The sequence below is a fragment of the Prionailurus viverrinus genome, chromosome C2 (assembly GCF_022837055.1).
Source record: "Prionailurus viverrinus isolate Anna chromosome C2, UM_Priviv_1.0, whole genome shotgun sequence".
Taxonomy (NCBI): domain Eukaryota; kingdom Metazoa; phylum Chordata; class Mammalia; order Carnivora; family Felidae; genus Prionailurus; species Prionailurus viverrinus.
Genome location: NC_062569.1, coordinates 99,773,164 through 99,790,998, shown reverse-complemented (window position 1 = coordinate 99,790,998; position 17,835 = coordinate 99,773,164). Strand labels below are relative to the sequence as shown.

General features: G+C 39.1%; 1 protein-coding gene across 8 annotated transcripts in view; it reads right to left on the bottom strand.

The window, feature by feature from the left end:
• Positions 1–17,835, bottom strand: part of SPICE1 (spindle and centriole associated protein 1) — a 59,442-nt gene that overhangs the window by 3,414 nt on the left and 38,193 nt on the right. For 7 of the 8 annotated variants that reach the window (XR_007155626.1, XM_047875139.1, XM_047875137.1 and 4 more), the window contains 5 exons: positions 17,430–17,561; positions 13,718–13,865; positions 12,606–12,830; positions 4,880–5,370; positions 2,058–2,241 (listed from right to left, as the gene is read on the bottom strand). Coding sequence is in view for 6 of the 8 variants with exons in the window: in XM_047875139.1 (XP_047731095.1) it covers positions 2,058–2,241; positions 4,880–5,370; positions 12,606–12,830; positions 13,718–13,865; positions 17,430–17,561 (1,180 nt within the window). In the remaining 2 variants the exon portion in view is untranslated. The remainder of the gene's footprint in view (positions 1–2,057; positions 2,242–4,879; positions 5,371–12,605; positions 12,831–13,717; positions 13,866–17,429; positions 17,562–17,835) is intronic. The other variant, XR_007155627.1, reaches the window with a different exon arrangement.

Here is a 17,835-nt window from a genome sequence, read left to right as displayed (position 1 = left end):
TATCTTTATCATCATAGTGCACGAAGGTTCTCATGAAAGCACGAATTTTACTTTAAAAAAGAATATCTTGGAGATATAACCACTGGAATGAAAAGAACACAGTTGCAAATTTACCAATTTGCTTTAGATAATCAGTTAACCTCTTTTGCCTCACTTTACTCAGGTAGCAAATAGCTATAATATCAGCTCTATCTACTCACAGGATGTGTTGAGGACTAAATAACAGTAATGAAAGTACTTTAAACCTTAAGGAACTATTGACACACAGATGTCTAATGTAATTACAAAATTATTCTTAAGAGTGATTTGCTTTATTCTTCTTCACTGCACTTAGCACTAACATTATCTATTTATTTGCTTCTTTGTTTCCTGCCTGCTCCCCAACTTGAATGCTAAAGTAGTCAAGCTGGACAGGGATTTGTCCTGTTTGGAGCAGTTTCCCCAGGGCCCAGAACAGGCTGGCAGGTAATAAATGTTCAGACTTATTGAGTGATTTAATGTACTCATTCTAATCAGAAGTCGTCTCTAGGCTTCGTGACTACGAAGAACAAGAGACAAAGCTGTCATGTGAAGAAGCCTAGACTAAACAAAGAAAGATCCCCAAGGAAACGGATTATCCGTCATTTTCCAGTAATTTTCAAGAGTCTGCTCTCTAGGTCTGAAGTTTCAAAACAGAAATGATTTGTAACTGAAAGGAAAATTCTTTTTGGCAAAGAGGAGGTGGGTGGGAGGATGGGTCAAACAGGTGAAGGGGATTAAGAGTACACTAACCAGCAGGCACCTGGCTAAGCATTTGACTCTTGGTCTCAGCTCAGGTCATGATCTCAAGGTTTGTCAGTTTGAGCCATGCATTGGGTTCCGTGCTGACAGCTTGGAGCCTGCTTGGGATCCTCTCTCTCCTTCTCGCTCCACCCACCCTTCTAGTGCGCGCTCTCTCTCTCTCTCATCTCAAAAATTAATAAATCTTTAAAAAAGATTACACTAGTTGTGGTAAGCACTGAGTAAGGTATACAATTGCTGAATCATTATATTGTACACCTGAAACTGATGTAACACTGTATGATGGTTACACTGGAATAAAAATTTTCTAAAAGTCTTATTGGCAGATACCTTAAAGGTAGCCTTCCTTCTTCAACCAGCACAGGACATATGAATCCCTCTAAAACACCGATGCTTGAGCACCTTAGGGAAAATAACACTTACTGATATAAAGATTGTCCTTCTTTTATCCTGAGCCAAAATTAGTTTCTCTATAGCTTTCACACAGCTCGACCCTCTTGAGGGTCTTAGTAATTCAATTTTTGCCTAAAGAACAACTTGAGAGCCACTTCATCAGTACCTTTTTGAACGTAAATATTATGACAACTAATTTTTTAGTTGCTGTTCTATTATTTAGAACCCCCTCTGGTTTTTCACATTCCTAAAAGTAATAACAGAATGGAAAGTTTAATTTACAAATAAAAATGTTTTAATTAGTTTTAACAAAATAACTTGTAATTTGTTGCTGATGAAACTCTAAATCATTTTGATGCTTAGGTTTTTTGTTTGTTTGTTTGTTTTTATTTATTTTAGAGAGAGGAAGGGCACAAGCAGGGCGGGGAAGAGCAGAGAGAGAGACAAAAAATCTCAAGCAGGCTCCACCTTCAGTGTGGAGCCTGACATGGGGCTCAATCCCATGACCCTGGGATCATGACCTGAGCTGAACTTGAGTCGGACACTTAATTGACTGAGATACCCAGGCACCCCAATCCTTATGTTTTACACTTAGCCACAGCAAATATCCTAAGTGAATCATACACTTTAATGAATCCCACTTACACATAGGGCAACTTAGGAACTCAGACACCAAAGATTACCTACAGGCACCATGGAATAGCTTTCTACCCAGAGACTTAGGTCTTTTTCTTTCTATGTAAAATTGACATGACTCAGGTCTATTTCTTTCTATGTAAAATTGAAGGCACTGAAATATATGCTCTGAGATTTCTTTCAGCTCAAAATCAAGAAAGTGAAAACTCTCATGTGTCTAGCTTTTAAATCATGAATTTGTGACCAACCAGTCCATGCTCTGAGAGGTGATGGAATAGGTGATACTGGTGGGGAAGAAAGATTCAAACCAATAAGTTTCTGTTGCTCTATTAACTGCAAGAGTTTTCCACGAGCCTCCATACTCTGCCGATTCAATTCTGCAATCCGTTCCTCCATGCTACTTGGTGTGAAAGGCTGTGTTGTTGGATAAGTCTTAAAAAAAAAAAAAGGCACAAATTCCATATCAAAAATAATCCAAACAATTTTGACTGTCTGTAAACATAAACTCTTCCACTAAAAGCCAGCTAGTTAGTATTCACCACCCTTGCTATATGTAAACTTGAATAGTAGGCAAAGAATAAAATCTACAAGCCATTTAATTGAAAAATTAGGGCTGGGGCACCTGGGTGGCTCAGTTGGTTAAGTGTCCGACTTCAGCCCAGGGCATGATTTCATGGTTTGTGAGTTCGAGCCCAGAGTCGGGCTCTTTGCTGACAGCTCAGAGACTGGAGCCTGCTTCAGACTATGCGCCTTCCTCTCTCTCTCTGCCCCTCCCCTGCTCATGCTCTGTCTCTCTCTCTGTCTCTAAGGTAAACAAACATTAAAAAAAAAAAAAAAAGGAAAAAAAAAAAAAGAAAAATTAGGGCTAAAGGAAAGGGATACGAATCCTTCTGCTACTGGTACCACACAGACCTTCTACTCCCTCTCTCCATGGGGAGTACTGTAAGGCAAAGCTTTCCTGTATCTCTTCACGTTTGCTGAGGGGCACAAAAGATCACATGAGCAAAGACAGTACTGCTAGTGACCTGCCTTCTAAATAATTGTAATGACACATGTGCAATTTGAATAGCAACATACAAAAGAGGATCTGCTGTACTTGAGAGATGCTTCTGTCACCCCAATCTTCATACATGTACCATGAGTTATTTGGCAAAGATTTCTAGGAATCTTATCGCTCTCCTTGACCACAGGTCAGCCTCCCCAGGCCACGTTTGGCCTCAGAGATCTAATTTGAGAAAGGTGATGACTGTAAAGGAATATGGGAGGTAGAGTGAAAAAAAACACATATACATATACATGTGGAATATAACTACATTTAGTATGAAACTTCCTGAGAGGAATATATGTGTCATTCTTATTTCATTTAGTTAAATATGTCCCTTTGGGAAAAAAACAATTCCTAATAGAAATCACTAATTTGTAGCTTATGCCCATGAGTAAAAAAAAAAAAAAGAGAGAGAGATAAGCAAAACAATGTAAAGATCATTTTGTAATTCTGATTATGACAAAGAGGGTGGTGAAAACAAAAATATTAGACCGTGTCCACTAGCCCGATCTATATACTAATTAGAAAAGAAGGCAAATTCAATTTTTAACTCTGTTGCCTTTTTAAAACCAAGACTTAGTTAACCTGTTTTGAATAACTGTCAAAACTCTGTAAACATAGAAACACCTTCAGTGACTCAAAATTAAGGCAATTTGTACTTACACACATCTACACTGATGTCCTGCTCACTCCTAATTTTTTTCTCCTCTTCTGCTAGTCCCTTCTGACCGAGTAATAACTCAGTGACTCCATACTCACATTGCCCTTATCTCCCAGGAGCCAGCGCTGACAGAAGTGGCCCTTGTTCCCCCGCCCCTTTCTGAACTTCCTCATAGAAGCCCTGAATCTGACATCGGTAAAGCTCTTTATAGAAGCAATCCCCTCTGGAGCCCCCCTAATCCATAAAGGTGCCCAGCTCCTTCCCACTGCCAAAACACTATCCCATCCCCTATCAGAACCCTCACAGGAGCCACTTTGGCTCATGAAGGGATAAAAGGAAGTCTCCCCCATCACTGGGACCAGCATGAGAACATGTGTGTATAAACACTTACCAGTTGGAACTTAGAATTCCTTTTCTCCCCACAAACAAGAAAATGAAGATTTTAAGTTACCAGCTTAGCCTACAGTTTATTTAACTTACAAAACTCCTGGACTATAATAAGCAGACTTTTGTTATTCAAAGTATAATCCTCAGTCTACTATCTGGGAACTAACTAGAAATGCACAGGTGCTATCTCAAAACTATTTAATCAGAAACTGCATTTTAGAAAAATCTCCAGATGACTCATACATACATTAAAGTCTCACTTTAATAATCCTTTAAAACATCATTTCTATAGGAAAATGTATTCTGCATCCTAAAAAATTAACTCCTCATGAGTTGAGGGCCAGCTACACATAATTCTCTTGTATAAGCCCCTTTAAGAGTAAAAATGCTTCTGGGGTACCTGGGTGGCTCAGTTGGTTAAGCATTCGACTTCAGCTCAGGTAATGATCTCACAGTTCATGGGATGGAGCCCCGTGTTGGACTCTGGGCTGACAGCGCAGAGCCTGGAGCCTGCTTCGGATTCTGTGTCTCCCTCTCTCTCTCTGCCCCTCCCCTGCTCATGCTCTATCTCTCTCTCTCCCAAAAATATACAAACATTAAAAAAAAATTAAGAGAAGAAATGCTTTCAGTTAAAATGTAGCTGTGTGGCAGACTTTCAATTCATACTAATTCTACATTTTATATTTACAACTTCATTCCCAGTTTAATTTTGGCTTTCTTTCATATTTTACCTTGTCCTATTTTCCTCATTCATTTTCCTTGTGTTCTATTTTATATTATCCTCTTTTACTGTATGTGTTAAATAAACTGATAAATAACTTTTCCTTACTCTGTGATGAGGACATGACTAAGCATAAACCTTCGAGTAGCAGCCTCAAAGATATCCAGGATCACTTCAGGAAAGGAGGCCCTAAAGATGTTCCAGCAATATAGTTAAACTCCTAAATGTTCCTAGTCGATCCTTAACTGGTACTCACTGCAGCCACGTCGCTTGCATGTCTGGTCTCTTGTTTGTTTAATTCCCGAAGTCCATCCCCTTGCTCTCCTCCTGGCCCAATAATATTATTCAGATGTGCTTTGATAGCTGAGTTCTGCAGTGTCAACTCTGCGATCCGGGCCATGATGTCCTTTCTTTGTAAATACACCTCATTTGCTCTAAGCTGTTGCCCCTCTCCCAGTACTGGGGGCTCTTCTGAGAACTCGGGGTTTCTGGCCTGCTGAGTGTGTGAATGGGAACTATAGAAGGGCTGTGAGAGGTTAACAAAAGGAGCCTGGACTTTGTTCTCCAGATCTTCCCCCATGTGAGAGACCCTCCACCTCTGAGTGAAGAGGTGACTTTCTTCATTTGGATTCTGATTGTCTGTGCCAGTAGGTAAAGTCTTCCTTTCCCAATTTTGTTCCTTCTCAATTATTTCCACAGTTGGAGGAATTTGTGGAGCAGGGCGAGTTTGAACAGTCCTCCTCAATACTGTAGATAAAATATCAGAATAAACATGCATCATTTAGCCATAGATTCGCACTATAATCTTTTCATTACTCATCATGGTAGTTAGAGATGTATTTCAGTAGACGGGTTTGGCTTCTGAATGCCTGAATTATTTCAGCAGGGAATATTTCAGCAATGCCACCTCTAACAATCAAATCACAGGCAATTTCATATTCCTTAAGGCTTCGTCAGTATCCTTGTAAAAAAAAAACCTGCCAAGTTCACATTTTAATACATGTATTAATTCATACCAGGGAATCCTGGGGGTAGGGAGAGTATAAATACCTAATGTAAACTGAGGATGGTCAGGAAGGGCATCTCTGAAGAAGTAAAAATTTTAAATGGTTACGTATGTGGCAGAAAGCAGAGCAAAAACATTACAGGCAGAGAGAACAACATGTGAAGGTCCCAAAATAGGAAAGAGCAAAGAAATGAGGCCAGTTTAGCATAGCACAACAATAAGGGAGAACTGGAAAAATATGAGCCTGGAGAGGTATACAGAAACTTAAGCCATGTTAGGAATTTTATAATTTTTTTTTTAAATTTTTTTTTCAACGTTTATTTATTTTGGGGACAGAGAGAGACAGAGCATGAACGGGCGAGGGGCAGAGAGAGAGGGAGACACAGAAACGGAAACAGGCTCCAGGCTCTGAGCCATCAGCCCAGAGCCTGATGCGGGGCTCGAACTCACGGACTGCGAGATCGTGACCTGGCTGAAGTCGGACGCTTAACTGACTACGCCACCCAGGCGCCCCTGGAATTTTATAATTTTTTTAACATTTATTTATTTTTGAGAGACAGAGAGACAGAGCATAGGCAGAGGAGGGGCAGAGAGAGACAGGTGGACACAGAATCTGAAGCAGGCTCCAGGTTCTGAGCTGTCAGCACAGAGCCCGATGCAGCGCTCAAACCCATGACCGTGAGATCATGAACTAAGCCGAAGTCAGACACTTAACCAACTGAGCCACCCAGGCGCCCCTGGAATTTTATAATTCAATCCAAGAGCAATGAAACCTGGAGAAGGTTTGGCAACGACTCAATTTATATTTCATAAATGCTGTGGTTATTTGGAAGGCCCAGGAATGGAAGTAGGGAGACCAGTAAGCCATGGTAGTCTAGAAGAAAGATGACAGTAGCTCTGATGAAGGTATGTTGATTACAAAGATGGAGAAGTGAATAAATTTCAGAAACATTTTAGCAACATAACTAAGAGTGATGAACTGGAAGTGGGGAGTAAAGGAAACACCGATCAAGATGGCACGCACAGCTGAGTGGGTAGTGATACAATTTAGAGATGGAGAAGATAAGAACAGATTTGGGGGAACAGAAGCTACCAAGAATCCCATTTTGGGGGCACCTGGGTGGCTCAGTCAGTTAAGCGACCGACTTCGGCTCAGGTCACGATCTCAGGGTTCGTTAGTTTGAGTCCCACATTGGGCTCCATGCTGTCAATGTTTTGGATCCTGTGTCCCCCTCTCACTCTGCCCCTCCCCCACTCATGCACGCTTGGTCTCTCTGTCTCAAAAATAAATAAACATTAAAAAAAAAAGAATTCCATTTTGAACAGGATAAGTTTAAGGTGCCTTATGATTTATCCCAATATCCATCCAAGCAGATGGATTCTTCATGGGTCAGGAACTCAAGAGAGTCATCTAGGCTAAGATACAAAATTGGAAGTCACTGGCATATACATAGTATTAGAAGCCAATATTATCTGGAGAAAAAGAATAGAGTCAGAAAAGAAACCAATACCAACAAAGAAGGAAGTCAGTGTTTAGAGCTTCATAAAGGAGGGGGGGCGCCTGGGTGGCTCAGTCGGTTAAGCGTCCAACTTCGGCTCAGGTCACGATCTCGCGGTCCATGAGTTCGAGCCCCATGTCGGGCTCTGTGCTGACAGCTCAGAGCCTGGAGCCTGCTTCAGATTCTGTGTCTCCCTCTCTCTCTGACCCTCCCCCATTCATGCTCTGTCTCTCTCTGTCTCAAAAATAAACAAACATTAAAAAAAAATTAAAAAAAAAAAAAAAGGAGGGGAAGCTAGCAAACAAAGCAGACTGAAATGGAGCAGCCAGAAAGGAGAGAGAAATATTATAAGAATGTGGTATGAAGGAAACAAATGTGGTATGATTGTATATTAATCATATATAATGCTACTGTAAGAACTAGAACACAAAGACAGAAGAAAAATACACTGGAGTTATTAACCTGGAGGCCACCAGAGCTCTTAGCAAGAGTAGTTTAGGTGAAATGACCTAACAGGGAGTGAACTGGGGAGACAGATGTTCCTAGTTCAATACCATAGGCTCCCTTCCTTTCACTGACAACAAGGAAATGAAATTTAAAAAATTTTAAAACCCACATCAGTAAAGATAATGGTTTAGGAAGAGAGTCATTAGCAAATGAGATACTTCACATTTCTGAAAGACTGAAAGTAGATGAGAAAGATGTGAAAGAATGAAATTGAGCAGAAGACACGGTGCAGAACACATATATGTATTCTAAGGAAGCTACAGGTAAAAGCCAGTCTTTCTGGGGGAACCCTAAAAAGGCTGTTAGCTCAAAGACGACAGTACAGAGGGAGAAAGTGAAAAGTAGGACTGAAAACTGGAGAATAACTTGGAAGTTCGTCTACTGTATAGTTATGTCAGTCAGGCTGTGCTCACTACTTACCCCCACCCATCCTTGAAAGCAAAAACAAAAAACAAACAAACAAACAACAACAAAACAGCATCGGGGAAAGTAAATGTGGTAGCCCCAGTAGAACAGCTCGATCTTACCTGCATATTGCATACCCTAAAAGGAGGCCAGCAGTTAACAGAGCATGTCCACATATACAAAGTAACTGCTGAAGGGAAAGCCTACTGGGAAAACAGACCAAGACTCACCTACACAGAAGAGCAAATGTATGCCAACCACCTATAACATTCAGTCATGTCATTTATTCTTAACTATCATGGGCCATGAAGTAACACCAGACATATGAGGAAAACTGACAGCACAAAGAGAAAAACCAGGATAGGTAAACAGAACAAGAGACTAAGAGGAAGAGAAGGAAAATCCAGGTACAGAAGATAATGTAACAAAATTCTAAATGGTCTACTCAGAAGAGAGTTTCTAGGAGACAATGCAGTTGTAATAAGCATCAATGAAAACAGATTAGACAATAAGAAAGGGCTCTTGCTTAGAAATTAAACATACAATTTGGTGAATTAAAGAAATCTAAAAGACAGGTTTGAACACAAAATGAAAAAAATCCTCCAGAATATAAGAAGGAAGATATAAAGCTAAATACATAAGAAAATAATCCAAAAGGTCAACATACAGTTTTCTAAAACTGCAGAAATTCATGTGTCTTTAGTCCAAAAGGTCTCACTGGTGCCTCTTTGTGCAATGAGAAAAAAAAAACAAAACAAAAAACTTTTATTTAGACACACATTATGCAATGTCAGAATTACAACAAAGGAACCCTAAAGCTTCCACAGAGAAAAAGTAGGTCAAATACAAAGAAATAAAAATTAGATATTGCATCTGACATCTCAACCACAACACCAGATACTAAAAATCAATGGAACAATGCCTTTGATTTCTCAGGGGGAAACGAATATGAACCTAGAATTCTGTATCTAGACAAATTATCAACCACGTATAATAGAAAAGTAAAAATATTCTCAAATTTTTAAGAACTTAGGGTTTACCTTCTATATACCCATTCTGACGATTTCTTTCAAAAACTTGAGGGAGAAAACCAAAGAAGAAGAAGAAATCGCATCCAGGAAATAGTAGATGCAATCCAGGAGTGTAATGTTAGCAATTCCCAAGATAAGAGGCGTGCAGTGGGCCCAGCGAGCAATCAGTCAAGACCAGACCAGGGGATGAAGAGCTTTTGCAAAGCATCTCTGAGATGAAAGTGGATTCCATGCCACAGACAGTATAAGGACCAGAAGATATTATTCACGTGTAAAGCACATTATTCTCGTGAAAACAAGAGGTAAGAGCAATTTGAAATTCCAGGCAAAACAAAAACTGAGCAAGAAAGTCACCATAAATGCAGAGCAAGCTTAAAGATTCTGAGCAACTGATGAAGTGAAATAAAGAAATTCACACACATACACAAATTTCACTTTGATCTTCAGAAGAACTTTTTCCTTCCTGTGGCACAAGGATTGATAGTAACAATGGATCAGAAAACAAAAAATAATTGTCATTTGTTTTCAACTTTCAGTATCCATCTGTAGACAAGACACAGAAGACCTAAGTGTGGTAATGGAACAACGTAAATGTTACCAACTGTGGTCCTGTAAAAGGAAAGGTAGGCTGACTGAAGGTGGGAAGTAGAAGCAAAGGAGAGCCAGAAAGGGGAGCCAGGATCCTTGTCTTACATAGCAGAAAGCTGAGATATACTGCCTAAAGTGAACCAAGAAGAAATAAAAAGTATTTGAAAACACAAAGTTAAACAACAGGAGAATTAAAAATTAAAATGTAATCTTCCAAATTAGAGAAGAGAAGTAGGTTAATGTTAATTAAAACCTCTTCTTTAATACGGGGCGCCTGGGTGGCTCAGTCGGTTAAGCGTCTGACTTCAGCTCAGGTCATAATCTCACCATCTGTGAGATCGAGCCCCAAGTCAGGCTCTGTGCAGACAGCTCAGCCCTTGGAGCCTGCTTTGGATTCTGTGTCTCCCTGTCTCTCTCTGCCCCTCCCTTGCTGGCGCTCTGTCTCTCTCAAAAATAAAATAAAAAAATAAAAAATAAATTTTTTAAACCCTCTTCTTTAATAAAGGAGAGTCTATAATTATTGTGTAAAGCTGACATCTAAGCAAAGAAATATAAAAATATTTTATATTAATTATGCAGACCACCACAAGATAAGCAGAAATCAAATTGGAAAAAAATGATTCCCTCTTAGCACAGGCCTAAAGATGAAAGAGGAAGAGACCCTTGTACGTGCTTTTTTTTTAAGCACATGGAAATATAAATTAGAATTAACATCTGAAAGTAAAAAACGAATGGGAGATAAGAAAATGAAAACAGCTTAATATACTACTCCTTCAAAAAGTGTGGCTGTAAGTAGAAGTCGATTAGTAGCTAAAGGAAAATATCTATGACAGGAAATTCTAGAGTGAGCCTGTCCATTATGATAGCCTCTGGGCATATGCAGCTATTCAAATTCAAATTCAAATTAATTAAAGTTAAGTAAAATTATTAATTCAGTTCTTCAGTAATATTAGCCACATTTCCAGTGCTCAACAGTCCCCTGAGGCTAGTGGCTACCATACTGAATGGAAAAGACATAGAACATTTTCATCACTACAGGATGTTCTATCAGGCAGAGTTGTTCTAGAGCACAACTAAATGCTGATCAAGGGCCCTATGTATCTCCTACCTTTATCCACATGTTCAGTTTAACTGAACAATTCTTTACATGTGAGCATTCTAAACAAAATGCTGAAAAATATGATAAAACTTCAACTAACAATACACACTCAAAGGTTATCCTATCTGCACACTGTAAAAGAAATGTATACTGTCATTTTCAGTGCAAACCTGCTAACAAAGTGTTGTCTATAATAGTCCCCAAATAATTTGCTTTAGTAAACATTTAGTATTATTTGTAATCAGAGTAAAAATATTTACCGTCATCATTTCTTTAAAAGAATTTCAAGCTATTTTACTATCACCAATGGAAAATAATTTAGAATATCTCAAAAAAGATCATTAGACAAGCTTACTAATACCATGTAAACATTTGAAAGATTACTTTAAGGAATGAAAATCTAACCTGAACAGAAATCAGAATTGAAATCATATTTCCTAAATCTAACCAGACTTAACAATACTCTCTAGCCTCTGAAGAGGAGTACTGAATCACAGAATTACAGAGCTCGAGGAACATTAAAGATAAAAGAAAAATCTTTCATTTTAGAGCTAGGAAAATGAAATGCAGAAAATGCATGCCTCACGGCTAGTCATTGGGTTGGCCAAGACTTCAGCACTTCTGACTCTCAGTCTAGCACTGTCTCCCTACGCCACACAGATCTGACAGATTCTGCAATCACATATTAAATGCCAAGACAAATTTTATAATGGTAAGGATTTGTCATTTTCTTTAACCTTTATGGCCTCTTCCTGTCCTTTATTGAAAAGTACAGAAAATCTGACAAAATTTGTAAGTCCCAGTGACAACAAAAGCTATTACAGTGGGGGCGCCTGGGTGGTTAAGACAGTTAAACGCCATACTTGATTTCAGCTCAGGTCATGATCTCATGGTTCATGAGTTTGAGCCCCACGCTGGGCTCTGCACTGTCACTGCACGGATCCTCTCTCTCTGCCCTTCCCCTTCTCATGCTCACACCTCTCTCTCTCTCTCTCTCTCAAAATAAAAAAAAAAAAAAGTTATTATTCTGTTCCCCTATTCAAGAATGTAAACACTCTTTTTAAAGAAATAAAAATGTAGGCAAATCAAGGCTGAATTAATATTTCTCTAAAAACACTGGAGAAGAGTCTAAGGTACTTTTTTGATTAAAGAACTATTCTGAAAATGGGGGAAAAAAGGCTATAGTTCCAGAAGAATGCACAGGTGGACAAATAAATATAATTTTCCAAACAATGAAGCATTCCATGGAACTTCTAAAGACCATCCATGAGCCCCCAAGTGAAGAATCTCTGACCTAATTTTAAATTTAAATGTTTTTATTCTTAACTCTATATATGTCCTGCAAAAAGTGGCTCTAAAGCTATTTTTAATTTTCATTATAAAATTACCTCAACTAACTAATAAGCTAAAAACTTTCCATGAGAAAGAAGTTAACCACATCTGAATTACAAATGCCTAAAAGTCACAGCTCTTACCCTTTTTTGGTTAAGCTTTCATTACTCTCTGGAGGATAATCTCCTCCTGTTTCTTACCCTTTCCTATGTTCCTGGAACATAGGGAAAAGAGGATTTCCCTTACTCGGCATTTTAATGCTGAGGACTTTGATCTGATTTAATATTTACAATGTCCAACAGAACAGATACATAATGAAATTCAACATGATATTTCACCATTGATGTAACATACATGATATAAACAACCCTGAAAAATCCTCCTCCAGCTTAAAGATTATGTGTGGCAATCAATAGCTTTCAAAATTCAGTTTATCAGGTAAAAATGGACACAGTGTTACATATTTAAGGCATAAAAAGGCAACAGGCACACCACTCTAGAAGAAGCCTGCTCACCTTCCTGCAAGGGAGAGAATCCGGAGCTGCTCTTCTGCCTGGGTGGTGTTAACAACACAGCTGGCTCAAATACATGTGCCGGAAAACTGGTGGCCACGTTCGCACTACCCGGCGGGGCTGGCACCTGAGACAGTTTAACAGGCAAGTCTTCCTGTGCCAATGCAGCCACTTCTTCCCCTCGGAACACCGACGGCACAGAGACATCAGCATTTACAGCTGGGCCCTCTGAAGAAGATGAGAGGCCATTAGCACTTAAAGAAACCATGGACACACTGCAGGTGTTTATACTTACATGCATTTCCATTAAAGGCAAAATCACATGGACTCTAGAGCCTTCACTTTCTAGGCCACATCTTTCTTAGCTGTAACTCGTGAGGGGGCAGCACCGGGAAGAAGAGGCCGTTTTTGAGAAAAGCACTGGTGGCCCCTAGCCCTTGAGGCCTGCCCTAGCCATTGAGTGTATCTCACACAAGTCAAATTTTACTCAGCCACTTCTTAGAATCCCTCATGAGAAAACACTCCTACATACATAAAACACTCTCCACACAAGACACTCATCAAGATATTACTTAGAAGCAAAAAACATGAAAAGGCCTCAATGCCCTATTCAGCCAGTGGCATATGAAGGTACACAAAGTGAAGAAAGGTTTTCAAAACATCAGAATTTCTAAAACCCGGTATTTCTTTTTCTTTCCAAGACCATCTCCTCTCCTCCTGAGTTTGGTGCACAGTGATGAAAAGTGCTGGCACGAAAGCCCCACTGGTATAGGAAGCAAGTTCTGCTACTTTCTAGTTCTATGATCTTGCTAAGTTACCAGTTCTCTCTAAGCCTTGGTTTTCTCATCGAGAAAATAGGGATAACAAAGATACTTACCTCATAAGACTATTATGAGGGGTATATGAGATAATACATGTAGAACACTCAAAAAGTGCCTGGCATACAGCAATAACCCAAAAAATATTAGCTGAAAATAGAAGTGGCCATTGCCATACTGACAAAGTAGTGACAGTGCTGCATATGTACCAACAACCAATAACTCCATGTAAGTTTAGAGTCTTGTTTACTCTATCAGTGTTTTAATACCAACCTGGGGTAATAAGACCACACCCACCTGGACTGTCTATAATTTTCCTACTCGTAGATCCCCTTCCTGTTGCCTGATTTTCTTCATTGCTTTTTATCACAGGACAGTTCTTCATGGCATGTGTGAGCGATATAAGTTGCTCATCTGTTGTGACCATGTACTGCTGAAGCCTTGCCTGGAGAAAAAAGAATTAAATAACATCATTGACATATCAGATATCAAATCATCACCTAGATATGTATAACCATATCATTATCTTAAATAGTCTAGGAACTTTGAACTTCCATTCAAACACTAAAATAGTGCCTTTGTAAGAACACGTAATCATAAATATTTTAAAAGTCTCATGATAGAAGAATGGTTAAATGTATCACAGAATATTATTAATAAATACACTGCCAGAATAATAAGGATTAACCTTTTATAGGGCTTTTGATTTATAAAACCTCTTTTATATAGATGGTATCAACTGACTCAAGCTACCCCAAGAGGCAAGTATATCAGGTGGAGGAAATTTAACAGAATATTATACGGGCATTTAAACTGAAAAAAACGTGATCTTGTAAGTGTTAATAGTAACGTATATAAAATAATGTTAAGAGAAAATATATACAGAGAGAAGAGATATTATACACACATAGATATATACATATATATCCAAGAGGTACAGACATTTGATAAAAATCAGAGATGGCCAGAAGTCAGAAGTATTATTGGTAGGACTAGTGAATGAAATCTACTAAACAATTTCATACCAGCCCAAATTTTTTCCCAAATTCCACACTCCTCTCCAATGACCTACTCAGCATCTCCACCTAGAACTCACATAGGCTCCAACTTTACATGTGCACAACCAAATTCTCCCTGAACACCCCCACCTCATCAACAGCACCTCTATCCTTCCAAATATTCAGTCCATAGCTTTGGAATCATCCTTGACTCTTCTCTCACATCCTCTCCTTGGCCCCATATCAGCAAACCCTACTGTTTGCCTTCCAAATACATTCACAATTTAGTCCCTTTTCACAGCCTCTCCCACTTCCAACCTAGACCAGGCTGCCATGTCTCACTTGGATTATTTCATTAACTCCTGTCTGTAACATTCTGCTTCCATGTTTGACCACCTACAGTCTAGTTCTATACTGTTCCCCAAAAGGTTTGAAGCACTTTGGGCCTCCACAGGGGCACCACAGGACATCTTATATTTTTAAGGAAAACACTGCTGCTCAACATCTGTTAGGCACCAGTGAACTCCTAGCTTGAGGTGGTTCACAGCTTCCATATTAGATCAAAATACATTCCTTTTCATGATGTCGTATCTTCATGAAGCTGGGCTGTCAGTAGCTGCTATGATAAAACGCAACACTGCATAAAAATTACTGTGGAATAGGAAATAAGAATGGCAATATCCAAAATGATTCCAAGCTTTGAGAAGCTGTACAGTACCCAGCAGGTAGACATATCCCATCAGCAAATAATTGTAGTTATTTAATCATGAATACGAATAGAACTTTTTCTATCAATACTTTGATATTTTGTGCGTTTTTTTCCAAACAGCATCTAAGTTGTTGAGACATAAATACTTACTAAGTAGTTTGAGCCGAACTACTTAATAAAGGAAACTGTTGGGTATTTCTTTCAGCCTACGGGGATCTTGAGATAATAAGGGCACCATGAACCGAGAAAGGGCAGTGATCTCTGATCTAGTCTCCACACAGCCGCCCACAGTGATCCTCATAAAACCTCAATCACATCACATCTCTTCTCTCCTCAAAACCCTTCCGTGGTGTCCCTTCTCACCCAACATAAAAACCCAAATTCTTACCCAGCTTGCAAGCCCTCATGACACAGCTTATCTATTGGCTCTTGCCTCCTAGTACTCTTCCACACTCGACTCCAGACATTCTGGCCCTCATGCTTTTGCGCTCAACAGCCACGCTCTCACCTCAAGACCTTTTCACCTGCTGTTCTTCTGCCGAGACTGCTCTTCTCTTAACTATCGGCACACTCGCTCCCTCACCTCCTTCAGGCCTTCCTCACAGGCATGGCCCACCCCAATTACAATTCCCATCCTAGGTACTTGCTATGCCTCTTACCTGCTTTATTCTTCTTTATACCACATACCACCATCTAACTTACAATATACTCTGCTTTTTTTTCCCCAGGATTTATTTAGAATATAAACTCCACGAGGGTAAAGATTTCTTCTTTGTTCACTACTGTACTTCCTACACCTAGAACAGTGCCAGGCCCAAATCAATAAAGACTTGTTGAGCCAGTTAGTACATTTAAAAACCATTCATTTTCCCAAGAGAACTGAAAACCTGTGTTCACGCAAATACTTGTACATGAATGTTGACAGCAGCATTATTCATTCATAATATACAAAAAGGTGGAAACAATTCAAAAATCCATCACTTGATGAATGGATAAGCAAAATGTGGTGTATCCACATAATGGAATACTAGTGGACAAAAAAAGTAATGAGCTACTGACAACATGCTACAACATAGATAAGCCCTGAAAACATTATGCTAAGTGAAAAAAACCACAGACACAAAAGATCACAAATTGCAAGATTCCATTTATATGAAATATCCACATTCGGCAAATCTATAGAGACATAGAGTGAAGAGCAATATCCAAAGAATATCCAAAAGGCACAAATGAAGAGCATAGCATTGAGGCAGTAAGATTTCCTAGAAGAAATACTGTGTAAGTTTTTTTTATTTTCAGTTTTTTGGTTTTGTTTTTGAGAAAGAGAGAGAGCATGCATGAGCAGGGGAGGGACAGAGAGAGGAAGAGAGAGAATCCAAGCAGGCTCTGCGCTGTCAGTGCACAGCCTGATGCAGGGTTCATTCTCACAACTATGAGATCACGACCTGAGCCAAGAGTCAGATGCTTCACTAACTGAGCCACCCAGGCACCCCCTGTGTAAGCGTTTTAAAAAAAAAAAAAAAAAAGCAATTATCCAGACAAGTGGCAAAGAGGACTTCTATAATAAATTTATAGAGACTGTAAACAATTTTAAATGGCATATGATTACAGCAAGCTTCCTCAAATGGTATCCCCTGATGTTTTGAAATTAAAAGTAGCTATCATAACATTTTTTTATTTCACATTTTGGATCAACTACTAGAATACTGGTAGTTACCATTTCAATGTAGATTCTGTCTTCCCCACTAAATAATACGTTTCTTAAAGACAGTAGATTTATTCTATACGTATTTAAAGTCCAAGTTTCTACTATAGTACCTCCAATGTAATAAATGTTCAATAAAAGCTACCATTGATGGGGGCGCCTGGGTGGCGCAGCCGGTTAAGCGTCCGACTTCAGCCAGGTCACGATCTCGCGGTCCGTGGGTTCGAGCCCCGCTTCGGGCTCTGGGCTGATGGCTCAGAGCCTGGAGCCTGTTTCCGATTCTGTGTCTCCCTCTCTCTCTGCCCCTCCCCCATTCATGCTCTGTCTCTCTCTGTCCCCAAAATAAATAAACGTTGAAAAAAAAAAAAGTTAAAAAAAAAAAAAGCTACCATTGATGATAATAAAGAAGTGAGAGGTAATCACATCAGCATAACAAAACCAAAGGCAACTAGAAGAGAATCTTATATATTCTTTTTTTTTCTTTATTATGAAATGTATTGGCAAATTGGTTTCCATACAACACCCAGTGGAGAATCTTATATATCCTTAGACGTTTTATGATACTAAACACAGAAAAGCTTGATTGCATCTAAGTACCTGGGTTGCGGTATTTTCTTCTCTGAGAAGAAGAATTTCAGCTGTAAGAGCATCAATGAGCTCTCGATGATCACCTAACATTTGTTCCAGTTGCTGCCTTGTCTCCACTTCTTTACGCAGTTGGAGCTCACTCTACAAAAAAAATCCACTTCCATCAATAAAACTCCCATCCAAAACTAAACTACTATCAACAGCATCAAGTACTGAAAACTGAAAGTTTCTACTCAAAGCTGTCAAAAAAATACTTACAGAGTATATATTATGTGACAGTAATGAGAATGAAATATTTTTATTAAAAGGTTTATATTTCATTAAAGTGAAATACTGTATCCTTTTCCCTTCTTTAAATAGAACACAATAAACACAATGGTATGCAGAATTAAATGACTACAACTTTTGCAGAATG